This window comes from Harpia harpyja, chromosome 12 (assembly GCF_026419915.1).
Source record: "Harpia harpyja isolate bHarHar1 chromosome 12, bHarHar1 primary haplotype, whole genome shotgun sequence".
Lineage (NCBI taxonomy): Eukaryota > Metazoa > Chordata > Aves > Accipitriformes > Accipitridae > Harpia > Harpia harpyja.
The window spans coordinates 39,662,328-39,688,429 of record NC_068951.1 but is presented as its reverse complement, the minus strand read 5'-3'; the positions used below and the strand labels follow the sequence as shown (position 1 = coordinate 39,688,429).

General features: G+C 41.9%; 2 protein-coding genes across 3 annotated transcripts; one reads left to right on the top strand and one right to left on the bottom strand.

Moving 5' to 3' along the window:
• The first annotated feature begins 80 nt into the window (after positions 1-80).
• LRRIQ4 (leucine rich repeats and IQ motif containing 4) lies at positions 81-4,709 on the top strand. The gene is given in 13 exon segments (XM_052805145.1): positions 81-153; positions 1,135-1,282; positions 1,284-1,418; positions 1,420-1,593; positions 1,595-1,715; positions 1,717-1,912; positions 1,915-1,957; positions 1,959-1,991; positions 1,993-2,239; positions 3,170-3,343; positions 3,672-3,820; positions 4,470-4,624; positions 4,627-4,709. Coding segments are annotated over 13 exon segments (1,731 nt in total).
• Positions 4,710-5,713: 1,004 nt separating this feature from the next.
• Positions 5,714-22,814, bottom strand: LRRC31 (leucine rich repeat containing 31). 2 transcript variants are annotated; one of them, XM_052803231.1, is made up of 10 exons: positions 22,409-22,814; positions 20,472-20,729; positions 19,058-19,207; positions 18,477-18,644; positions 15,795-15,962; positions 14,769-14,936; positions 13,836-14,003; positions 12,531-12,698; positions 11,181-11,348; positions 5,714-10,001 (listed from the first exon to the last, which is right to left on the bottom strand). In XM_052803231.1, exons 1-10 carry the CDS (start codon positions 22,419-22,421, stop codon positions 9,682-9,684), a joined length of 1,749 nt encoding a protein of 582 aa, XP_052659191.1. In that variant the 5' UTR covers positions 22,422-22,814; the 3' UTR covers positions 5,714-9,681. The 2 variants fall into 2 exon arrangements, with proteins under 2 accessions (XP_052659191.1, XP_052659190.1); XM_052803230.1 differs by lacking the exon at positions 22,409-22,814 and having other exon boundaries at positions 20,472-20,751.
• Between the last annotated feature and the right edge of the window lie 3,288 nt (positions 22,815-26,102).

Below are 26,102 nucleotides of genomic sequence, written 5' to 3'. Positions count from 1 at the left end.
CCGAGCCGGGCTGCGCTCCAAGGTTAATAGCGTTTGGTCGCGGAGAGCATCCCGGGCCCTTCCCCAAGAAGGAGGGGGCAATGGCAGCACGGGGCTCCATGGGGTGCTGGGCCCGCAGTTTCCTCAGCTCAACCCCGGAGTATTTACTTAGCGGTCTGCCCGCGGTCTAGCGAGGAGCCTTTGCAAATATTTCCGTGGCTACACGGATTAGCAGTTACTTCAAAGGCGCCTGTGCTGGTCGTTCCCACCAAATAAATCCTTTCAGCCACCTCGCTGCTGCCCGTGTACGCAGGAGGGGGAGGGCTGAGGTCGCACGGTCTCCTGTCCCACAGCACGTGGGGCTCACACCCTGGTACCGGACCCGAGCCAATAAAAAAATAAAATACTCTCATGCAACATCTGAATTAGTCTGGGAAGCCCAGCACGGGTCTCTCCCCATGGTGGTCGCTCAGTTCCTCCTCCTTGTCCTGGCGGCACCTGGAAACCACCCATCTCTGGAAACGTGATGTCTGCCCAGGGTGGTTGCAGCAGCAGAGAAAAGGGCATCAGGTGGGAGACGACTGACAGCTGCCTCTCAACCTCCATTTTCTTATCATTCCATAAATGCCAGCTAAAAGGTTTCTTCCATCCAGACATCACAGGCCAGTCAGGTAGTCACCCCTTCCCACCTCTCGGTCTTTCGCTATCAGCAACAGTACAACTTTGAGGGTTATCAGATTCACCGGCACCTCTCCGGCTCATCTTCTGGTTACAGACGAAGCTGCCACCTTTTTACAAGAGGACACTTCTAGTTTTACAGTCAGCATAGCTGAAGACAAACCTCAGCCAGTGTTTGTGAATATAGGCCTTCAAGACTCAAGGAGGTTGCTTCATCCAGCTCCCCTGACTTCACATGGTCGCCCTCCGAATTTGGCTGTTGGGGCACTTCAGGATGCACTGGCATTCAAACCTATGGTCCTGCTGTATTTACTGCAGGATTCGATCTCAGTGAACCCAAGCAGCTTTTTGCAGGGGTACAACTGAGACTAGAACCTGTCCCTAAATGCTGAATTCTGCCAGTATTTGTTAAGCACAGGAAGGTCGTTGAGAACTGTCGATTTTTAATTATTTTTCTCTTCTGAAATTACAGATAAGGAGCAGAGGTGGCTGAGTCTCAGCAGAGCCAGGAGGCCAGCGCAGGGGGCACTCATCGCCCCAAAGCTGACTCTGCTGGTTTTGAGGATGACCAGGTTGAGACTGCACAAGATATACCAGTGAATGACGTGCCAGAGAATGAAGCTTTCTCCCACACGCATCACAGACAGGATATTTTTCATTGATCTAGCCAACAAGCAACTGCGAAACATCTTGCCAGAGGTCTCGAGTCTAGAATATCTGGAAGAGCTGCACATGGAAAAGAACCTGATTGTAAGCATCCCAAGACATCAATCACCTGAGGCACATGAAGATCCTCTACTTGGATCAGAATTACATACAGGACATATGTGAAGAACTGGGGGAGCTGAAATGACTTCTAAGCTTAAATCTAAGTAACAATCCCCTCTCCTGTAGTTTGCTGCCAGTTATCAGCAAGTTGCAGCCCCTTCGTCAGCTCAGTCTATAAAACAAACTTGCACAAAATCCCAGTGCAGGTCTGTGAATATCTCCATCGTGTTGAACTGCTTGGCCTTTCTGACAATTATTTCAAGTGTCTGCCTAAAGAAATAGTGAACCTGACAAAAACTCAAGGAAATTTACCTCCAGAAAAATAGATTTGAAAGTTTTCCCAAGGAGCTTTGTCATATTGCTAATTTAGAAATAATAGATCTGGAACAAAATCTGATCAGTCTCATCCCAGAAGACAGAGGCTTTTTGACAAACTTAGTTAAGATATTTTTAGCTTTTAATAACTTATCCTCCATTCCTCCTACACTGCACACTGCCAGAAGCTGCCTGTGCTGGATCTGTCTCAATCTCCTGCACAAGCTTCCCCCAGGTTTGAAGAATCTCACTGAAATGAGAACTCAGACTGTCTGCTAACAGCCTGGAGAAGTTCCCAAACCAGATCTGCTGCTGGCCGTCCCTTTCCCGTGCTTATCTGAGGAACACCGGACTGCACACAGTACCCAGGTCTTTCATCAGATTAACCAGTGTCAGGATACTAGATCTGAGTGAAAACTGCTTTGATGATATTCCTAAAGGAATATGCACTATGAAAAATCTGGAAGTATCAGCCCTTGATGACAATCAGATACAGAAGGTATTTGTTCCTTTGTTTTAATTTTTATTTTATTGATACCTCCTTTTTGCAAAATCTAAGTTCTTCATTAAAACTGAGTGCCACCTTTCCCTACAACAGTGAGAAGGCATGTTCCACTTGGTATGCACCTCAGCCTAGGTAACTCATTATTACTGATACCTGAGTATTCAGGCAGGGAGACAATAGCAAGAACACGGAAACACTGACCTTTGTGTTGAATCGTAAAGACAACATACTGAGCGGAGGGATTGCTTCAGTCTTTTTGTGTCTTTTTTTCCTGTGTACTCTGGAAAATAAGAGCTGCATTTGCATAGAATCAATACATCACAAACTGAAACAGAACAGAGGGCAATTTAAAAATGGATGTCATATTATTAATGCCTTTAACACCATTAATATTTGCTGTTCATTTGATAATGAACAATTATGTACCCTAAAGCTGTGTTATTATAAGTGTAATGGTATTCATGGGCATACTAATTTTAGGGCTCAGAATACACATTCCTTTTTATATAATGCAACTCTTCTTTTCCAAGGAGATTTTCACTTGTGCAATTTTCTTCTTGAAGGTTACTTATACAGAAGTAGTAATTTATGCAAAAGAATCACTTTCAGATTTCATTCATTTAAATTACTCTCCCCTGCACTGTGCATACAAAGGAAATGAAGCAGCAGACTAATGTTTCTGCTAAGAAATAAAATTAACCCCATAAGAAATCTTTCCAGCAGAGGAAACAACATGGATTTTTTTGCCAAAATTTCCACCATACTGTGAGGTATAATGTTATATTAATGACCAGAATATTCTGTGTTCATCCATCAACAGTAATGCGGCTCCACAGCATTTTCTTGGAGATTTTTCCCTAATAACAAAATCCCAAAGATTACTGTTTAATTGACATAATGTATCTTTTTAATGACTGTGTCTAGATACCTGCAGAGGTGAAAGACCTGACAAATTTGAAATGCCTTAGCCTGTCTGAAAACCAATTCAGTATCCTTCCAAAGCAAACCTTTCTCCTGGAGTCATTAGAGAAATTATAGCTGGGACAAAATAAAGGAATTAAATTCACAAGTCTGCCAGAAGACATCAGCAAATTGCAGGTAGGAGCAATAGAAGGGAGAAGGTCTTGGTCTGCTACGGCATGGCACTTCTGCGGACTTCAGCTGCTCCCAAATGCAGGACTGAAGGTTCTCCTAATCTCTTTAGGTACATGGTGCAGCATCAGGCCAGGGCTGTCAGAATAGGAATAATATCAAAACTCAGTGTTTGAAACACATGTTCTCTCTTTGTGTTTAGTAATCATCCCAATGGTATCTCAGGTTATAAACCTTGCTTCTGCACTTACTGATATTCTCTATACATTGATTATATATCAAGCTAAGGAAAAAGTCCTTTAATTATTAAAACTTCCACACACATCTTTTCCAGAATCTGAAGGAACTGCATACAGACAATAATTTTCTGGAGTACCTGCCCACAGCCATTGGCTCATTGACCCACTTGAAAATATTTGACTGTCATAACAACCTCCTTAAACAGCTCCCAGACTCTGTACGCCAAATACAAGGTGAAATACAGTCTTTGTGTTTGTGGCCTTAAGGATGTAAGTACCAGTAAGCATTTTAGAAGAAGGAGGGAGAGAAGGAAAGGAAGGAATGCAGTGCATCATTCAGGGCTCTTCCTGTAATTGTAAGGGAACCAAACAGGATAAAAGTTAGGAACTGGGAGGGCGAGGGAAGTACTGTACCCAACCCAAGTGGACAGGAGGTCCTCATCCACAACCTACCTCAACCTCAGGGTCTGGGGAAAAAGATGTTTCCCAGAGCTCAGCTCAAAGCAGACCCCCTGATGTGAGAAGACCCACTGGGTCAGCACCAGTGACTCCAGAACAGTGGTGTGGAACTGGCTCTCCAGGGGTGCTCCCCAGCCCAGCCTTTCCATCTTCCCCAGTTCTCCATTGCATCTCTGCGTGGCTAAGTTCACTAGCACTGTTGGAGGACCAATTGGCAGGCCTTTTGAGAGCTGAATTTAGCCACCTGGCTGCCAGGTGAATAGTCTTCACCTGGTGAAGCAAATGCTTTGCTGGGAGAGCCTGAGTTCCATCCTTCTATATATGGGAGCAGACACTTTGAATTTTAAATGCTCTGGTGAGATGTTCAATACACACATTCATTACATGCACAGACTGAATTGTTTGTGCCTCATCGATGTGTTGTTTATGGGGAGCACGCAGGAATGCTCCACATCATTCCTGTTCCTTGTGCTGCAGCTGTTTGCTTTTGTGTGTTCACGTTAGCAAAAACTGCTCGTTCAGAACAATCACCTGTCCCAGCTGCCTGAGGATTTGGACAGTCTTCAGCAGCTGGAGCTGGTCCTTGTGGATTTAACCCCCTGATTGAAGTGTGCTGTCAGGGGATATCTGCCATCTGGGAATACTTACAGGAAAAAGGCATAAAAAGGCCATGAACTTAAAGGTAGGGGTATTAAGAAAGCCACCACAATATACATACAAAGTTGTGTTTTTAGTAACAGATACTTTGCAGAACAACCTACAGGACACTCTATGCAACATCAAAAATGTCTTAAACCACAGTTTGCATCAGCTATGGCAGAGCAATACTTCTATTACTGATCAAGTTAAGGTAGGATATAGGGGCCAGGTCACAATCAGCAGGCACAGAACAGCCCTCACAACTTGCAAGGGAGCTTTCCTTAGTTCCTTGTCCAGTGGAAGGGAAATGGTTAGTGTGTCTAAAAACAAGGCAGATCCTCTAAGTCAAGGCATTGTTTAAAGATGAAACTAACTGCATGTGGCATTTTCACTCTTGCTGACTGTATTTTGACTGTAGAGAGTTGAAGATCCATTGGGCAAACACATTGAAAAAACCCACATTTTTCGTGAATTGTTTTTTGGTTGTTTTTTTTTTTTCCAAAAGAACATCAGTCTGTATCACCAGTAGGCCATGGAATTAATTTGCTCAGAAAAAATACAGGGAAAGAAGGAAGGAAAGGCAAATCCTCAGTCTTTGATTCTTCTGAACCTAAATTATTCCCCTCTTTCTGTAATGTCTGTAATTTCTTCATGAACTACGGTGTTTCTCCCAAACTGTTCTTCTGAACTAAAAGGTGACATTTAAAGATGTGTAGACATAGTAATTTACTACTCTAATCAAAGGGTCTGGAGGACTACAGTGTTAGTCTCCTCCCTGGTAAGAAATTCTTCTTGGAAAAAAAAATAACACAGAGTAAAAGAAAAGTCAGGTGGCTGGCAGTCTATCTTAGCTGAACACAATGTAGCCTAATACAGAATAAAAGTTTTTTCTGAAGACCGCAATGCGCCTGGCTTTTTGCATCAAGAATATCCACTAGTAACACTGTTCCACGTGACTGACTGCTTTTAGCCTATTCCTCCAGGTAACCAGATTGTTCTTCTCTCTTTTTCAGATCCAATGGTTGTAGCATGGGTCGATGAATCAGAAGGGGATTGGACGTTTCTTGACACTTAAGAATCTAACGAAAAAAAGAAAGAAGGAAAAGGAAAGGGAAAAGAGAAGTCTGTAAAAGCCTCAAAAGCAAAAAAGTGGTATTTGGGCAGAAAAATGCACAGGGCTCTTTTCATTTACAAGAAGGGCAAATGTGAGCAGAGATAAGCGAGTAGGAGATAAGCAGTATTAAAGCATTCGAATCAGTGAGTGTTACAATGAAAATAGATGAATTTTTGAGGTTTGTTTTTGTGTTTTTGTCAACATTGGCTCCAGCTGAATCAGGCAGATTCTGAAATATTCTTGAGATGTCTCATTCTAAATGCATGTTATCTCAAAGCATTAAGGCAGCCGATTAACTGCAAATTAGTCTAATCTGTAGGAATCTGGTGCAATGAAGTGTTCTTTGTTCTGAATCCCAAAGTATTTTACATGCAATTCTTAGAAATCTGTTTTCCAGTCAGTGAGGTAGAGCCATATCTAGAGTGAAACAATATTTGTGGCCCCACTTACTTGCAGTTATTTAATGAGTTTTACGTTCAGAAATGATCAGTACCTTGTTTGGAAATATGGAGGATTCCAGGCAGTCAGAACACACGCACTTCTACCAGAACCTGTATTACCATCCCGTCTTACAGAGGTGTAAAAAGCTGTTTTGAAAGTATCTCCAGACTTTTGCAAAACTGTTCACTGATGTTTTGACAATCTGTAGTTATAGTATTTTGAATGACTGCAAGCTGTCAAATCCTTAGTGTTATAGCTCATCTCTGAAATAGCTTGGTGACTGTAAAACAGACGTCTGTGTACAACAGGCTTATTTGAAAGCAGGGAGTCTGCAGAATGCAATATTCTGCAATGATTCTGGGTCCTGGCATGTCATAACACCTTTGTTATTCAAAAGAACCATGACAAACACTCCTTACTATAATTCTAGCATGCCAAATTTATATGCAAACATGTCCTTCCACAGCACTTCACAGAAAGCTGTTTGTCCTAAACAGCTGATGTCCTCGTCTAGTTTTTATTCTGTATTGCTCAGTTACTCCTTAAACTCCTCCAGAGTTTTATCTGCAACATACATAAAGCACAGAGCTGGACTGGGACCAGCCACTGTGCAGATTCAAAGGGCACGAGTGGGTGGGAGCAAACCCCTTTATTTAGCTTAACTGGCTGGTCGGAGCTGCAGTCCTGCTCTCCCTCCCCTTGCCTGAGTTGCCTCAGAGAAGGTGGTGGCATCCTGAAGGAGGTGGTGAAGGCAGGGTCACGGAGACCCAGCTCTTCCTAGAGCTCCACCTCCAGGTAGTGTTCTCTGAATGCTGCGGCTACATCTGCACGCAGGGTATGGATCTTATTTCTGTTTGGCTCTTGAATCGATTGATACTGAAACCTCATTAATATGCTTGTTGGCAGGAGAGAGCTGGGAGTGCAGAAAAGTGGGACGGCTTGGTTTTGATTTTTCCATTTTAATAGGTGATTGATGCTGTTTTGATTGTTTGGAGGTGTCTTATGAAATTTTTTCACCCTAAGTGAAGGCAAAGAGGAACAGAGAGAAGGATGATTCAGAGACTACCGAGGAGGAAATCATTGGAAGAGAGAGATCTCCGGGAAGACAGGACATTTAATAGAAGTGATTTAATAAAAGCTTTTTAGTGGCACAATAGGTATGACAGAATCATGAGAGGGCAAAGGACTCAGAAGAGGATCATGAACAGCAAGTGGAGAGGTTTCTAGCAGTGAGTCCGTACTGTGCTCTGGAGCTGAGAATGAGGAGCCCAACTATGACAAAACAAGAAACCCCAACACTGAAGTCCAGTTCAGTCAGTAAGATTACAACAGACACCTGACATTAAACACTGGCCAGCTGCTGTACTGAATTAGAGAGAGAGGTTCAAGTGGGAAAGGAGTGATTCAGAGAGATTCTCACAGAACAGATAAAGAATCAATTTCCCAGTTTGACCAAAGGCAGATCTGAGGAGGAAAGTCACAGGAGGGTGAGTGATTAAGAGAAGAGATTGGTGTGCTGCTGTTAAACAGAGATGATGGTACTTCCACATTAGAGTAACTCTCCTGGCTTAAGTCACTACTTGAAAGTCTCTCTTGTTAGCCTTGTATGAAACAGGGGCTCTTTGCTTCACTTCAGAGGTTGAGGATCTCTGTAGAAGATAACTGATCCCACACTGCAGCAATTCCCTGCTACCTCTGATCAAGACACTCCAGTTCACCTCACATTTCTCAGAGCTGGGGGAACCAAGTGCACTTTTCAAGTGGAACTGAAACTGGAACCAGGAAGTCCATGGAGACCCTCACATGAAGTCATGGATTAAGTGATCAAGGGGTATCAGCACAGCACGGTCAGCTGCTGGTTATAACCCTGACCAGCCAGAAGTTGATGTTGGAAGGGTCACCCAGACTGAAACCTAAATATTGATCTGCATCTGCACAGGAGAACTTGCTGAGAGGGGCCCTAGCAAGTTAGGAAATTGCCACTGAATGATCCTGTTGTACCTCTCCTCCAGGAGATTGCTGCAGCACGTAGATATACTCAGAGCTAATTGAGCAGTACTTTATCCCTCAAGCTGCCTCAGGATTTCTCTAAGACTCCTCACTCAGTGGGCAGATCTAATATCTTTACTTCCTAAAATACCTTACCAATGAATAATCCCACTGCAGTCTTTGAGCTCACGTGTGGGTTAACAAGCTCCATGACACGAGTGACTATGCCAAAATTTAGCTCTGTGTAAGCAAATACAATAAAATGCCAAATAAGAAATTATCAACTAAAAAAAGGAGGAGCCACTTACACATCCCAAGTTGGTGCTTTTTCTAACAAGTCTTGGGCACAAAGCAGGGTGCTGTGCTCTTAGCTAGAAGCTGCCCTGTGGCTTTGAATAACAGACTTTGCTTATTTCCCTCATCTTTAAGGTAAGGATAAGAACACCGTCCATGTCACAAGGTGTTGTGAAGGTTAATGGATTAATCCTGAATGCAGGAAGCATGAAGGCACTGCAGGGACTCCCACTGGCTTTCATATGCTTTAGATCAGACTCTTAGATCTGGAAGTTTGGTTTTGTGCTGCATGTCATAAAAGAGTCTGCACAGAAAGCGCAGTCTGGGTAAGGCCAAAACAGTTCAGGATGAGAAGAAGCATCCCTGAAGTATCCTGAAGTCTTTGTATAGCCTTATCCAGAACACCTATGGATTGCTCTGTGTCCAAAATCCTTGCTAAGGTAGCAGGACATACCTCTGATTTAACCTAGCACAGCATTTCCCTTGCCCCTGAGACCTGCCAAGATATCAAGGAACTGTTTCTTACCTTGATTTTAAGCTGATTCTGTACACAGGACTTATCTACACTATAAGATGGCATCAACAGCCACAGCAGAGGCAGAACAGCCCCTTCCCTATTCTCCTTGCTGGACTAACATATAATCCTGAGTTGTTGGGATGCTTTGCAAATCTCACAATTATGTAGATTTAATGCATTCACAAAGAGGCAAAAGTCTGGGGAGAGAAGAAACTAAAATTTAAAACATAGAGGTTTCAAGTATTTTCACACTGGAGGCATCTTCCTTATATACAGGAGGCCACATTCACACTGCCCACCCACCTGCATTAGCACACACCGCGGCCACTTTCCTCCATTGGCAAACCTACAGTGTGTCCATGTGAAATCATCATTGCTCTTTTGACAGTAGTCATTGGAGTATTCACAACACAAAGATTAAGCTTATATAGTAGCATAAGCATAGCCCAGAGAATCTGAAAGAATATGTTATTAAATGGAATGATCTATGCATGCAGAAGGTTAAATAACAGTTTTCTGTAATTGTGGAACTATTTCAAGAGCTCTCATGAGACGAGATTACTAAAAACTGGGCAGTCTTCTAAGTCAGAGACACGTAATACTTGCTTCATGTGCTGCTTGTGAAAGGCCTTCCAGAAACCTTCAACCTCCGTCAACAGTCAAAACGAATGTTTCTTTTGTTGTCTTGATTAAAGCTTTCCAGTCCTTTTCGCTGTGATTCTGAAAGGACCCATCTTTGCATCCCCAGCTCTGTCAAGGCAGGCAGCTTTGTCAGGGCTGCTAACAACTCGCTGAACCACGGCCCACAGTCACGGCAGGACAATGGGCGAAGACTGACATCCAGCTCTGAGAGTTCTTTGAATACTGCTAAGCCTTGACAGAAGACGACCCACCCTTCATCAGAGATGCTGTTGTTATAACTCAAATCCAGCTTCCGTAATCTGGCTAGATGGCCATCCTCCGTCAGTAACGCTGCAAGAAACAACAGACACAAACACAACTAATACATCCCGGCAATTGCTTTAAAAGCTTATAAGTAAGAAGAGTACCATATTATTTAAGGGTTTTCAGCACTCAAACAGCAAGATTCAACTCCTCAGCAACATAAAATCACTTGCTGTTGATCTCAGAAAGATTGTTTTATCACAGCTGAAGGAGTGTACAACATTTTAAACACAGGCAATTCAAAAGGAAGAGGAGTAATGGGTTAAAACTGTATGGCAACCTGAAAACCTTTGAGTCAGTTGGAAGGAGGTTATAAGTGCCAATTAAAATAGGCAGAGAGGCTTTACACAGAGATTTAGAAAGAGGAAAGCAAAACTAGATGAGGTTGCATGATTACAACAGCCACCTCTCACTGTGGGAGGGTAATGGGCCTGATATACCCTAAAGGGAACTGGGATCCTTAATGTATGATTGGCAAAGGAGACACCCATCAAGTGTGATGTTTGTAAAGTCAAAAATACTCAGGCTTCATCTCACCAGCCTTCAGATTACAGGGCCTTAATAGCTGTCACACAGCTATTGCCAATCTCAGACACTCAAAACCCGTGAGTCAGGCCCACAGAATCACAAGGATGATTACAAAATAAACAGGTTTGTAAAAGGATCCTAGAATTTATTCCCTCATCAGGTTCCTATCTTCCAGTATTCCTCAGCAGCTGCTAAGAGGTGGGTGGAAATATTTCTGTTTTAGTTCTCCCACAATAGTTTGACTCCAGAAACACACCTAATAGACTGAGAGCTGGTAGTGCCTGTATTACTGGCTGTCAGCACGTACATTTTCTATAAATTACTGAACCCAAAACCAGCAACTGAGCAAAATAAAACTTCTTACAGGCAGCTTTAAATATCTGATATAAAAAACAGATGCAAAACCTATGTTTTCTAAGGGCTGCCTTTTTGTATTAATAGATAAAACTGCTAAAAGATTCTTTGCATTTTAGCCTTTTCAGTTTTTGCACTATGCATGTACAGGGGACACAGTCTTCAGCAAAATTAAAACCCTTTCTGGAAAAAATACTGCTGTATTTTCCATCTTTTCATTTGATTTATGCAAAAACGTGCTCAACCCATTGAACAAGTCCCTTCTGAATTGTGGTCTAAATGCCCTGGCTCTTTGACTGCTAGTAAATACCATGTTATACATACTTAGAAGTGCCAAATCTTCAGCCACCAAGTTACAGCTGCTCAGTCTTAACACTTGAATCTCCGTTGCAAGCTTTAGTGCTCCCAAAAGCAGCTTTAGGTTCCCACCAACGCACTTATTCCAAGAAAGGTCTAATATCTCCAGTTCAGGAAGGTGAAGGGCAGCCTCAGCTGAAAAGATTAAGACCAGCAACTTCTGCTTACTAAGAGAAAACAACATGGCCTCAATAGACACCTCACCGGCAATTCACCTGTAAATAGGCTCCTAACAGGCTGCCTGCTTGTGCTTAGAATGACTTACTTTATCCTAATAAGTCAGACAAAAAATATCTCCTGTGCTCTTTAAAGAATACAAGAAGGGCCTGCCTACAGAATCTTTAAGGATACTGCGGAGGGGTTTCTTGTCTTTCTGTTCACATTATTGGCTTAACCTTGTCCCACTGAAGTCAATTTAATTCAACAGCTTGTTTTTAAGCCATTTAATATCAATTCAAAGACAGCAATTTTTGCTGTGAACTCACCACGCAAGGTGAAATGCTCTGTACCTTTTGACAACACTGATTTCCATGATGCCACTCTTACATAATTGTAATGATATAAATATAGTACTCTTCCTGCAGGGACCTCAGACCAGTTTAGCTTGCTGCTGCTTCTGCTGAAGGCAGTCAAGTTTCAATGCCACTAGTAAACAGTACAAAATATATTATAAATGCACAATACACAGTAACTAACAGATCCCTCTGTACTTAGATTTCATGTGCCATATGGAACACCTATCAAAGGGACGGTGTAGCCACTAATCCACTGAGATTTGCAATAAGTAGGCAAAAGAGGCTGAATTTACATATCCTCTGTTAGATTGGACTTTTCTTCATGGCTGTGCAATATCTTTTCCACTACTGCAGTCATTGCCTCAGTTCCTCCATTGCCCCATGCTTAACTCTATCCCAGAAAGTTTCTACTGAACTTTCACCTGCAGTGAGGTGAAAAACCTTCAGTCAAAATTTTTCCCCACTAAACTGCAAATGCAGTGTCACAACCAAATGATAATTACAGCATAATATGAAATCATGTTTTCCTTTCTCTTCCAAAATTAGGCAGTATATGAAAGACAAAGACTATCAGACAAAGGACTAAAAGGACTTCATCCAGTCAGGTATAATGGGGAAAGACATACAACGGCCTTCCCTTGCAATCAGGTCCCATGAAGCACTGGTTTCATCACAGGCTTTTTCACTCGGGACCTGTGGTATAATATAACCATGATCTTTGGAGTTCAGCCAAAGGAGAATGAAGTGCTTTGTCCCACAAGGATACACAGAGAATAGATATACTTTAAAAAAACATTCCTACCTAGTAATGAAAACGACTCTTCACCTAAACCACAATTGCTGATGGCCACAGATTTCAGCTTTGGTAAAAACCTGAGCCTGCCCAGAAGAGGATCAGATGAGACTCCTACACTTTTATTTGAGGATAAATTCAGCTCTTGAAGACTGGAGAGCAAAGGTATCACCTGGGCTATGAAAACATGAAATATTTATTAGACAGTCACCGATCCAGAACAAATATGTAGTTGTATATTTGCTTGACATCATTTCTTTTCTTTATAAATCAATCCAAAAGTCAAGGCCAGGTTTTGACACTCAAATTTATGGTGAGTAATGTTTTAGTCCATAAATAGCCTTGCCATTTTCAGTAGGAATGTTTAAGAAATTAGGTATTACATACTGTGTGGAAGGTTGTCAGAAGACAGCATCCTCTTGCAATTTTCTAGGTGAAGTAGGGAATTTAACATTAAATGAGATGGGGGTTACTTCCAAATGTCTTCACTGCTAACTGAAACTCCTTTATATTCATGTTACTCTTCTCTATTAGTCAATAAATTAAAAATAAATCAGGATTGCTATTACTAATAGTTACTATTTCCCAATGCTTCAGCAGCAGCTTTTCAAATAACCTTCTTTATCATGGAAAATAAGATGTGGGCAATATAGGCTTTGAGTCTTGTGATTTTTTGTTGTTGTTGTTGTTGTTCTAAAGAGTAAAAACCAGTGTCAAAAAGTTGTTATAATGCACACAGAAAAATAAACTGTCTTACTGATCGAATGGGAAATGTCTTTCTCTTCCTAATAGTATTTATGAGTTGGATCAATTCAGCATGGAGACTGTAGTCTTCAGCTTTTCCATAAAGCATACAGCAGCAGCAATGCAAGATCTCCTAACATCACTCTCTATTCAACATACAGTTCACTAAGCAAGTTTTAGGCAGTTACATTTACGTGCACATACACACCTTGGATCCATGACAATTTATACCAGTGGGGGAACTGTCACGGGATATTTCCAAAATTACTGATTATCAAAAAAGCAGTGCTTGATGGCAGTTCCTACATTCCCAACATGGGTCTGAACCATGGCAGATTCAGGTCCTTAGTTCCACGTGGGATCAAACACTATGAGATTATCTTTGATTCAGCAAAAATAACATTCCATATTGATCAAGAAAGCTATCCTCCACAATGCACTTCCAGAACTGCCTAACGAAAAACATACTGAGATCTGCTAGACTAGGTTAGGTAGAACCTCTTACGCCTTTGAGATATTTTCCGAAGTCAAAACCTAGATTCTTAATGGATTTCATCAACATGTCCTTACACAAAACGGTCACGTCCTCTTCTGTTACACAGCACTGGTGGAGATCAAGGACTTCGAGGTTTTTCAAGCTGGCCAAATGAGCTGTTGAGTCTTTAAAGCCACCACCAATCTCTTTGTTACATGATATGTCTAATTTTCTTAGCTCTGCAAGGTGCTGTAAAGCAGTGTCTGAAATGGAAAAGGGAGCATGCTGGTCACCGGCTGCTACAATAGCACAGGTCACGGCTTTAGCATTTATTTACTTTAACATCAAAGTTTGCACAAGGTATTGCAGGCAAAGCTCTTACACTAAGCTTCAGCGTATAATCACAGTGGACATACAGTAATATCGCAAAGCTTCCCCACCCATGCAACTCCATTCTTCTCTGAAAGAGCAGGTGAAGGTGAGGCCAGGTCATCCCCCAGATCCATTCACTCCTCAGCCTTTTGCTGAAATTACTAGACGTGGTAGTTAGTGCCAGTTGTTTTATTTTATGGATAAAACCTCCACTAGGGAGAGACACAGATAATAAGCCCATTTCATATGGCTTCACTGGACACTCATTAAGTGATAATGGTGAATTTGGATTTCCTTCTGAGAGTAGGATTAGCTTGTTAGAAGTTAGCTAGCCTGTCTGTGCCCTTGTCTATGTTCTGTCTGGGGAGAGAAGCAGCATGTCCAGAGAGCCACTAATCTACCCTAAGATGTGTCTCAGATAAATGGTGTGGAGGGTGACTCTCCCTACTGAGTTTCACATGCTTGAGCTCGGGGAAGATAAATGCTACTCCTGCTGAAAGTCTCTGTAGTCTTTTATCAATCCTCAAACAGCAAATAATGATTGGCCATTAATACTGCCAAACCATTAGCAAAATCCCACCTCATTGCCCTTCTTAAATGGTTTTCAGATGTACAATTTATTCAGAATGAAAGTGTTTCTGAACATAAAGTCTAACCTAAGCCCTGGAGGCTGTCTTGCTTTAATCCACACATGTGCAAGTTTAACTCTTTCAAGCCTGGCACATTTTTCAGATCCTGAGCAATAACCTTCATGCTGCAGCCGATGTGTTTGTTGATAGAGAGATCTAATACTTCGAGGTTTGGGATCACATTTAGAATTTCAGCTGGGAAAAAAAGAAAAGAAAACCAGAATTGGTAATTGTCTGGCATACATACAGATGAACCCTATTAAAATACAGCACCATGACAAACAGGAAGAGGTAGACTGGGTTTGCCTATATGTGTGGTTTAGACTTACTAAGTTCCTGTTCTACTTTAAAAATACATCAAAACAAAGATTGGATAGACATCAAGAAAATCAGTCAAAAATCTGTATGAAAATAAAGATGAAAAAATACAATGACAGGTAGAAAAACACAGGGGAATAAAAAGCAGGAATACAAAGAGTAAGAAAAATTTCTAATGAGAAGATCTAGGACTGTATGTTGCATGTGGGCCATGTCCTGCAGTGGAGATGAGAGCACAGGAGCTTCTCTTTAGGGAGAAAATATCTTTTAAAACACAGAGTCAGATCAAAAGACCACACAGGATTAAGCTATGGTGAGAAGAAAGAGGGGAGGGGTGATCAGTGGTTGCCAACCCAGCCTAAATTCCCATCCCTCAGGCCTTCTTTCCCATCCCATAACTAACTACAAATTTGGCTGCTTACTTTTAAGCAATCAGTGTTGGAAATTCTGGCACACATGACTTGATCAGGGTCTCAAAGGATCCAGCAACCCCAGACCACTGAGGCAGCCAGACTATGGTTTAGATCTAGCTATTCTTCTCAACCCTACCTCACATGATTAGAGAGAACAACTTTCTTCTTTGGAAGAATGTGCAGTAAATCCCAACACTGTGTGGTAAATACTGTTACAATGCAGAGCCTGAAATAAAATAACTTTCCACTAACATTGAGCTCAATACAGACATCATCTAAGGCAAACAAGCGAGTCTCCGTCCAGCTAGATGGATACACATACCAAGGGATTCTCCATCCTTTGCTGTCAGGTTACAGTCTGTAATTTTCAGAAGTTTTAACTTGCACCCTTTCTGGATTTTTTTTGTCAGGAGTGATAATTTTCCACCTATGTTACTGTTCCATGATAAATCCAGTTCTTCCAGTTGAGAAACAATCTCAAATGCCTCTCCTGTAACAGAAGTCTAAGATGATTCATTCTAGGTATCAATTTCAGTGCAAGACAAAAATAGACGTTTGGAATATATTAAAGAAGAAGGTTAGCCACTTAGTTCTCAAATTATTATATTTTGAACGGCTTGCCAGGAAAATTGGTGGATGCCATGAATTGTTGCTACTGCAGCAATGTTGTATAAATTCTCAGCTTGTCTAAGGAGCAATACAGATCACAAGTCATTGTCACAGTACACACAGACCTGAAATTTATTCAGGTTCCCAAATCCTCATCAGACTGGCTGTCATTGTAGACCTGTGCCAGGACCCAGAAAGCCTAGACTATAGGGAAATCAATACAAGTGTCAAGTCTGAATTTACTGTCCTGTACAGTTCTGCTCTATTTTAGTTGTCAAACTTCCAACGTCCTCTGTACTGTGTCCACAGGTCATTTTGGAGGGGATGAAAAACGTCCTCTCACAACTATTTCTGAAGCGTAAAAGTTTCATTTCTGACAGGAATTTCTGACTCACTTCATAAGGAATCACGATGAGCATTGTTTTGACCCAAACTAACTTTCCCATTATTTCAAGGCAGACGGCACTGATTTTGATTACATTCAGAAAAATTAGCCTTTTCCAGGCTTGACGCACCTGCCAATGTGAACTGTGTTAGTGCTTCTTTGTAATACTAGCATCCCACTGCAAAATCCAGCTTCCTAACTTCCTTTGTAGAGGAGGGAGGCAGATGTATATTTGCATAAACTCATTCCCAAGAAAGATCAATTAATCAGACCATATTCAAATGCAATTTCAAAGTGTCTTTCACAAATTTTTGATCTAAAGTCTTGTCATCAACCTAATAATTGAGAATTGTATTTTAATAACAAAAACACTTCATGTCTGTGTGTTTTCATAATTAATTCTTCACAAAAGATTTATAATAGAAAAATAATTATTTCTGTTGTTGTAAGTGAATATCCAGGTTTGAGAGAAAAGGACAGGTCTTAATTTTTATTTTTGCATTTATTTTAAATTATTGCCTGAGTCTTGAATACTGAGCAATGCTCTACAGTTGAGAAGTGGTTTTGCTTCTGCAGCGTAGCCTGTTTCTGTTTGACATGGGGACTAGCATTCCAGACACATTTTCCACCCAGAAGATAAATAAAGGACTATAACTCCAGGAATGGTTTCCTACCACCTCTCACAGTCACAGCTCTGAGCAACCACATAGGAAAGGTTGATATTATGGTTATATTTGAGGCATTGATTTCTAAGCAGAATGCACTGAGTCCACAAGTGGCCACATTTCCACAGATAGATGTAGACATAGTCAAACAAGCAGTATCAGCCTAAATACACATGCTATTTTCAAAATCGCAGGCAAAATCAATGCAAACTGACTGTTGCTATTGCACATGTCAAGGGCATCACATTTTGACTAGAAATTCAAGTCCTATGATCAGTTTTGTGTCTGTCTCAGCAGAGGCCAAGCCAGAAGAGGGAAGGAAACAGCACAGAAGAACCAGGCAGAAAAAATCAATTGGAAATATAACTAATAAAATTCAAGAGAAAAAAAAGTACGAGAAAAGGGTTTGAAAAAGAATGAAATAAAGTTGAAAAAATATGATAGAAAATGAAACACAGGTTTTACCCTCATCAGAAACAGATCAATTACTTTCACCAGCTTTTGTAGAGATGCTGGTGAAAGCATCCTCCCTAACGATAGTATGACCCACTTTTGAGCTACTACCATATATGTCATTTTATTTCTGAACCTTTCCTGGAAAAAGCCTGGATATGAATGACATAAACCCCAGCTTTATAACTCAGACCAGTTTTTAGAACTTGCAAAATAAGCAGTAGTTTTTATAATTCCTAGTTGATTGATTGAGTTTGCCCTTCTTTTAGATACATATCACAGACTGACCCCCGAGTAAGCTCCAGGCCCAGAGGTAAGTGACTCAGCATCAGCACCTGAGTGCGTAACATCACTTTTAAATCTCGTGCTTTGCAGAAGGCAGGGTTGCAGGCACTCCAAGCAAAGAAGCAAGCAGAGGAATAAGCTTCTCTCAGGCTTGCAAAACCAAGTCATAAAGCTCCAAGGCAGCACTTCCAGTTTTAAGTCTCTTCCAAAAGAACATCACTTTTTTTGTGATGAGCACTCATCTGTCCTGCAGCATGAAGACCTAAGCTGACCCTATGACAACTGACTCTGTTTCAGTTCTTCTGTCTACCATTAGATATCAAAGCTAGCTAAAAAAATACTTATCGAAATTGAAAACATGGTTTCCTGCAAATAGGACTGAATTCTGCTCCCTTCTGAATGTGAAAGCTTCATACCCTGAGGAATGAACTTGGCAGAGCTACTCAAATGTATAAGGTCACTCATCAGCCCAAGCTCTTTCTACTGTTTCATAGCAGGAGTTTACACCGCCCAGCATGGAAGCAGCAGGAGTAGGATGTAGGAAGAGATGAGATGGATTACATTAGACCCAAACTGTCTGGAAGTAAATGTAAATGAAATCCTGTACCTAAGGAGGTGACATCCTCAGCTGTCAGCCTGCAGTTGTTAAGTCGAAGGACTCTTAGCAGGTTCACATGATGAAGATGAACAGTGAGAGCTTTCAAAGTCCCACCAACAGAGCCATTCCAGGACAGGCTGATCTCTTCCAGCTCTGGGAGAAACGGCAATAAAGAAGCTGTAAAAAAAAAAAAAAAGAAAAAAAAAGAAAAAGCGTATTCTGTTTGCATGTTATTTGCACACATTGGGTGTCAATACATCTTAATACAGAGATGCTTTTTACAACCAATACAGCATTATAAAGCCATGACAATTTGTACCTCAGTTTTCTTATCTGTAATTTGAGTGTAAGGACATTCATCTGCTTCACAGACCTGTATGATTTTTATATTCATATATATATATTACATAATTTACATAATTTATTAACTATCATTTCTCAGGGACCTGGGACCACCAGATGAAATTTTAAATGAAGCCAGGCCTCTATAAAAAAAAAGGGAAAGGAAAAGAGGAGAGTGAATAACTGAATAGGCAAATAAGTATTAAATAAATGTATGAAGTGACTAGTTGAAGAAAATGTGTATTTACCCAGCTCTGTTACATCTGCTGCACTTAATGCACAATTATTTAGATCCAGATTCTTGCTGTTGGGTTTCTTTCCCAGTTTCTGCATGAACTGGTTAAATCTCTGCTCACCAGATGGTGACTCCGCTTCAGAAATGAGATGTGAAAGTCCATCTGAGTAACAAAGAAATAGGGCCCTGGTTAGCGCTGCTACTAACACAGTGTGTAAACCCTGTCTGTGGCTGTCGGGTGAAGATTTAGGAAATGAACTAAATCTGTCAGTAAACCAGACTCTATTTTTGATCAATGTGGACCAATAACCTGAGTGATAAGATCACTACAGATCTGATGCAGAGTGAGAAAAGAATCTCCTCTTGCACATCTCCACTCTACCTTATGCCAGTGACTTGGGATGTTTGCACCACCAGTTCAAGGACATTAAATTCATGCAAAACTCTGAACTGCAGCAGTTATTTTGGATGCACAAGTCGTATAACCACCTCTGTGTGCCTGCGCTGTAGCCACACTGCTGCAATACAGCCTGTACTTGATCAGTTAGCACCGAGTGGCCCTGGAATTGTGTGATGAACCTGCTACTTCCTTCATGACAGCCTGTGTTCATTTCCATACATTGTCTGTGTAAGGCAGATCCTGCTTTTCTTGGCTGTGCAAAGCAACCCCCACTTACGTTCTTCTTCCATGAAGTTTGTACAGCAAGGAAAATTGCATTTACATTCATTGCTAAACCCTTTAACAAATCAGTAATTTCATCTAATAGGCAGAAAAAAGCAGCCAAAAATTACACAGAATAGCAATCCCACTCTCAGCAGCTGTCCTCTCATTGTTTTCCCAAACCTACCCAAAACTCTTAGGACAAAAGGATGGGGTTCTAAGCCTCACCTCCCAGCTCCTTTTTAGAAATAGCCTCATTTTCTATGATGCAGATGTAAAGAGTATTCTTGTGTGCGCGAAATAACATACATGATGAATTTCCATTCCCTTCCCCTCCCCCTCACGAGTGTCAAGTGGTAGGAAACATCTGCTCTTGTTGTCTTCAGATTGCTTTAGCAGCAGGGCAGACAGAGACCAATCTTAAATACAACAAGCAAAGCTACTGCTCAAAGCTTGGCTTTGAAACCAAATAAGCTCTGCAACTAATGAGCTGACTCTAGCACTGACCTCTCACATTGGAGATCAAGAGAGAGGTCACCCAAAAGCTTTATCCCTCCTCAGCAATATGGATCTCACTCCTTGCTTGGCACCTATCAAATTAGAGAGCACATCCTTGATAATGTTCCAATCAGAAGTAAATCCTGGCTAAAGGATATAGTGTAGGGAGCAAAATACAGGACTTTGGCTAGCAAGAAAAGCAACTGATTTTCTATGAAATTAAAATATATACACATGCACACGTATTTCACTATTGTAGCAGCATTACCTTCTACAGAGAGATCTTGCTTCTCACTCTCATCATCAGCTCCAGAGCTGTTTATTTCTGTTTCTTCAATTTCCCTTCTGTCCTTGCCTTCAGATTTCCCAAAGTCAAAGGCCCTGAAGAATTTTTTGATGGCTGAAGGCTGCTCTTTTCTTTTTCCAGGAGAGGATCTCTTCCCTTGGAACTGTTTTATTACAAAGTCAAATGGGGAACTCTTCGGGATGTCCTCTTCTTGCTTATCCTGGCAGCTCTGAATGTCATCTTTCAGGGAATCAGCAAACATAGAATTAGTTTTACTAACATTTACTCTTGCTTACCTTCTTTCATAATGGCAGATGCACTAAGAATTTCCTACCATTCCCTCCGTGCTAATATCAGAAAAGCACTGTTTAGTAGACCACACTCTGAACTCATTTCTCCTCCTTCAAAAGGAACTGGTAATGCTCAGTATTAGCACAGCAGACTCAGTGGTCCCAACTCTCAATGGTACAAGTATCACTCTCTGCTGCCTTGTTAATGCAGACTGCCCTTAAGGACACCCCACCTGGCCACCAAGTGCTGAAGGGCTAACCTGCTGCTTCCCCTACCATTTAATCCCCAGGTTCAGTTCATAGTCTTGTGGCCACATTACAGAAGCAAGGCTGAGATGTCCCCGTTCTGAGGGGATGCCAGGTTAAGTTTGACACCAAAGTGATTCTTCATGCCAAAGGCCAGTCCAGCAGTCAGGAAGGTGAGAGGAGGAAGTGTGCAACAAGGAGTGCAAGAACATCCTTGCCTGAACAATATGTCACACACTCCCAAGCTCAGGGTGGAACATGGAAATGAAACCCCATTAACCTTAGAGCAAAGCTGAAGTGATAGTGCAGAAAACAACGAGATATTGTAGCTACGAACACTGGGAGCGTGCCACTGCTGGAAGAAAACAAGCCCCCCAGATAGCTTGTTTGGAACAGTTCAGTAGTATAGCGACCTCAGTTTCAGTGACTAATTCACAGGTAAATTAAAGTTTGACTTTATAATTTGTACACACTCTTTCCTTATTTCTGTTTTTACTACACAAGCTATAGCATCATCCGGTGATTCTGAAGCTGCTTTGTTTTTCTCTAAATATTAATTTAATGCTCTTTCTTTAGTTTTAATGCTAGCCTTCGCCTGCACACACATGCTTTTAATGGAGCAGTCATAAAAACTAAGCAGGCATTCATTGACTTTTGCTTTGCGAGGACTATGTGGAAAAGGTATGTCTCAAGTCCTACTGTGTGCCGTTGACTGCAAGGGGAATGACCTGTGCTCGGACCTCGATCCTGTAATACACCAGAGCTCATGAACGGATTTCTGTGCTCACGTACATTCCCTCTTCCCCAGTACAGACCCGCACACAGAACTCACTCCACAATTAGCTGTTATCCATAGAGTACGTGAACTCAATCATTTTAATAATCGTCAGTTATACAGAATATCACTGGCATCAACTTTCTGAAAAAGAGAAACATGTGAAGAAGTATCAGGAACCCTATGACTTGCATAGATAGTTTTCATGTTATAGCAAGAGTTGGGTCAGGGGGAAAATGTCAAAATAAAGCAAATGTAGTTTTTATATACACATACTTTTCTTTGTGTGTGTGTATATATATATAAAAAAATGTGGGTATATATACTGATGTATATGAATATATGTATATTTTCTTACTGCGTTGGAAGTTATCTGTCATGATACCAGTGTTCAAGGGCAGAGCACCTATAATTACAAAAAGCTGATGCGTTGTGTAAAGTCTTGCTCTTAATAGCCTGTCACAGCTGTATTTCTTCTAAGTACAAAAACTATACAAAACAATGTACATAACTGTACATGCACATTTACTGAGCTGTAAAGCAATGCTGGTTACTCCGGCTGTGTTTTCACGCTGTAGAGTGGTATTATTTTAAACAAAGAAACATACCTGTCTTTTCCATTGGCACACCTGAGGATCTCTTTCACGTTCTACAGTACTTTCAGGGCTCGCAGGAGAAGTGAGCCGTGATATGCAAACAAAACCTCACTTCTTTCCCTAATAGGACTTTCCATGTAGTTTTCTTTCAAGAGTTTCTGTCTTCATCAGCTTGATAGCAGCAGCTCTGCACAAGTGGTTTGTGGGCTTTTTCCCGATGCCTCTATTCCTCTGCAGTGTCTCCCAATGTCAGCCTGCTGTCCCTGGCCTCTCTTTTCAGGGAGGGGGTTGAGAAGTCCATTTAAATGCTCTGATCATGTCCCAGCTCTGATCACTCACAAGGCAGAAATCAGGAAGTGACCGCACAGACCTCGATACCGCAGGCTGGCTAACCACTGCATGTCCCTGAAACAGCTGTTGTTAGAAGAGGCTGAGTCACCTCATAGATCAGGTTACAAGACTACCTGAAGAAAAGCTCTTTGTTTTCCCACCCCTTTTGTCCATACTGGTCAGAAATACTGCTGGAGGCTGAGCAAAGCCGTGCTGTCAGCAGGATGTTGCATAGTTCAGTAAGAAAAAGGAACACAGCGGACTAGTGCACTCCTGTTCACTTTAGGGCAACAGGAGATGTGAGACATCATACTGCATCATCCCACACAATCTGCTTGTAGGCAACAGTGTGATACAACATTACGATGCAATACGTACATCAAACTTCACTGTACCTTTTTTGTCTGTCTGTCTGTCCTGGAATCTGATTTCCATGATGGCAAATGTTACAATTTCTAGCTTAGACATACTCATGGCCATTTACGCTGAATCTCTTCAGCTTTGATGATTCTTTTTAATCTATGAGGTCTTCACTTTTGTAGGCTAAACTGACAAACTCTTCTTGTCTCCCCTCAAGTGGAGACTCCATTTCCCTTATCGCTTCCTGCTCACCTTTGTCTGCACCTGTTGCAATATAATTTATACTTCCTTAGGTACAAGCGACCATCCAGCGGTATGTATACACTAAAGACATATGCAAACTGGAGTGCTTTTGGTGGGGAATGATAAAGCTGGTCAACAAAACTAATGATTTCTTTGAAAGCAGCTGAGCAGACACCAGCTGTGAGGACAGGCTTGACTCAGTGTGTCAACGTACAAATGATTCAGACAGGGTGGAATGAAGCACGAGCTGCTGGTAGGAGCTAACAGGATAAGATTAAGAGAAAAAAAAACTTAAAGTGAACATCAGGAAAATCTTCCTGCCCATGAGAAGTACCACGCTGGGAAACATTTACAGTAGGAGAAAATGCACAAAAACACTGTGATGAACCATCTTTCCCTGCAGGAATGGAGGGCACATTTCTATTCCCAAAAAGAAAGGATCTCCAAGTTGGTTTTAGGGTTTTCTGACACCAGCAGTGGCTGTCGTCCCAATTTCTGAAACTAGCATCTCACTACAGACCTGCATCCACTGGGAAAGATCACCTCCCTGTGTGCTAATTCACTTCACGTGTTCAGGCACCTCAGCTACGCAGTCTATCGAAAATCCCAAGCTTTTCTGTTGGTAAGGAACTCATTGAATTTGACAGCTCTTTTCCACTTGTTGTGCTTAACAACGGCGTGGCCAGGGATGAAACGGAGACAAAGCAACCCATGCTCGTGACATGGGCTCTGCTGGCCCTAAACACTCGATGCCCACTGCAGTTCAATGAGAACGTGGAATGGGAATATCTGATAATCTCCACTCCCTGGAACTGGGAATATCCTTAAGTATGAAGCACCAATTACAATGGTTAGGCTGGGCTAACTTGAATGTTCTGACATCAGTATGTTAGGTGATACGTTGCCCATTCAGAAATTCTTTCACCACTTTAGGTTGTTGAATGATAGTGGAAATACCTCAGGGCAGCATGACAGCATCCCTGTAATCTGGTGAGAAGGCAAATGTAGTTTTGCAGTGACCTAGTTTCCTCTTCCTAGAAAGCAAATCTTTAACTTTTTTTACAGCAGCTATGAAGGAAGAGGGGACAGCAGGGTTATCCCAAAACAAAGCAGGATAACTAGAGCGAAGTGGGCTGAAGACATGAGCATTACTTTGCGACCGGCCCAGGCTGTGCTGTGAAGACGCAATATGTCACGACAGCCAGGCCCAGCCATGCTGCCGTTAGCTGCTAGACTGGGCCTTGCTGTGTTGGTTGCTGTCTCCTCCATGGCATACTTCTGAACACGTGTCCTGCTCCTGCCTTGCGGACTTGTGCATCTGCTTCTTGCAGCACGTCATGGACAGCACAGGCCAGGCTTAGCTTTTGGAGTTTAAAAATAATAAATGCCTTCCCCTTTCTATCCAGTTAAATGGTTTGTGACCATCTGCCGAGTGCTCAGTGTCACACTTGTTTATATCTACTCTTCCTTCTGTGTAGACCTGGGGCAAGGTTAGGAACAGAACCAATTTTGGAACAAAATAGTTAAAGTGGCATCCCACACAGCATCCACTGGTGAGAGATTAATGTGGATTTTTGTACTTTGCCTCATTGTGACTCCTTAATCCTGCATATATTCCAAAGAAATAATGCCATTAGAGGATTAGTGCCACAAGTTCATTTGAAAAAAAGGATTTGCAAACACTGAAATCCTATATTCTATGTACTTAATCACTGAGTATCATTTTGGGGATTTCCTCTCCCTTTAGTAGTGTCTCTTTCAATGAAACCCAAGCAAAGTAGCAACTCTGTTTTGGACAGCCCTTATTATCCATTAAAGGAAAACAAAACCCCAAGCATCTGGTTAAAATAATACAGAATCTAAACACACTGGACTAAACCCATCCTTGCTGTCATACAATCTTTGCAGTTATACCAGGGAGGCACTTGGCCCAATATTTATACAGAATGTAATGATTTGGGATATCTATCTGCTACGGATTTTTAATATTCTGAGTCCTGTAGCATGTAGTAACACAGTGACCCTTGTTTGCTTCTAAGGCAGTTCCCTGTCCCACCTTTGCTCACACCCAGTGAAGCCACTGTTCTCCTCTCTGTGGGAGAAGGAGACTGAATCACTGCCATGTTATTCTTTCTCCCTTTCCTTAGCATGCATCTCTGCTGCTCTGTTTCCCCTTTCTGCATGACTGTCCCTGCCTGCAGCAGCCTCCATGAGCTTCTCTTGCTTGGCTCGATTTGCTGCAGGCTGCCTAGGTGAAGTGGGCTGTTGCATGGGCCAAGAAATTGCTAGGGGTGGAAAAATGCTTATTGCCCCATTGCTGACTACCAGTGCCACATGACTTTCTCTTGGGCTGTGCTGACTCAGAATACCTGTGCCAGGAGCTGCTGCCAAACGAGGGCAGGGTAAGAGTGGCCTGCTCCTGTACCAGGTTCACTGCCCTCATCTTTCCCAGCCACGTACATCAAACTATGCCCCTCACAGCCCCCTCCATTCGCTCGCTCCTGCTCTGTCCCTTCCCTTTATCCTCTGACTTTCACCAAGTTCTGACCCCTTATAACTGAGGCAGCAAAATTCAGTCTTGCCTACATAGCTGAGAAGCCTTCAGCTGGCACTGATGGTATTTTGCTAGCGCCACAATATCTGTCATCCGCTAATTTGATGTTGACTCTCCTTACACCCAGGCAATTCACAGAGCAGCAGGGATCGGCTTTAAGGCCAGAAAAAACCTTCAGAAGAGACTGCACACACGATGGGCTGGAAGGACCATTCCCCG

What these genes read in the sequence shown, in the direction of transcription:
- LRRC31 (XM_052803230.1), bottom strand. Translation starts at nt 20,751, where the DNA reads ATGTTTGCTGATTCCCTGAAAGATGACATTCAGAGCTGCCAGGATAAG. An exon ending in AGACAGCCTCCAGGGCTTAG is followed by an intron (nt 14,004 to 14,768) that starts GTTAGACTTTAT and finishes TTTCCATTTCAG; the next exon opens with ACACTGCTTTACAGCACCTT. An exon ending in AGAGTCGTTTTCATTACTAG is followed by an intron (nt 11,349 to 12,530) that starts GTAGGAATGTTT and finishes TAATCTTTTCAG; the next exon opens with CTGAGGCTGCCCTTCACCTT.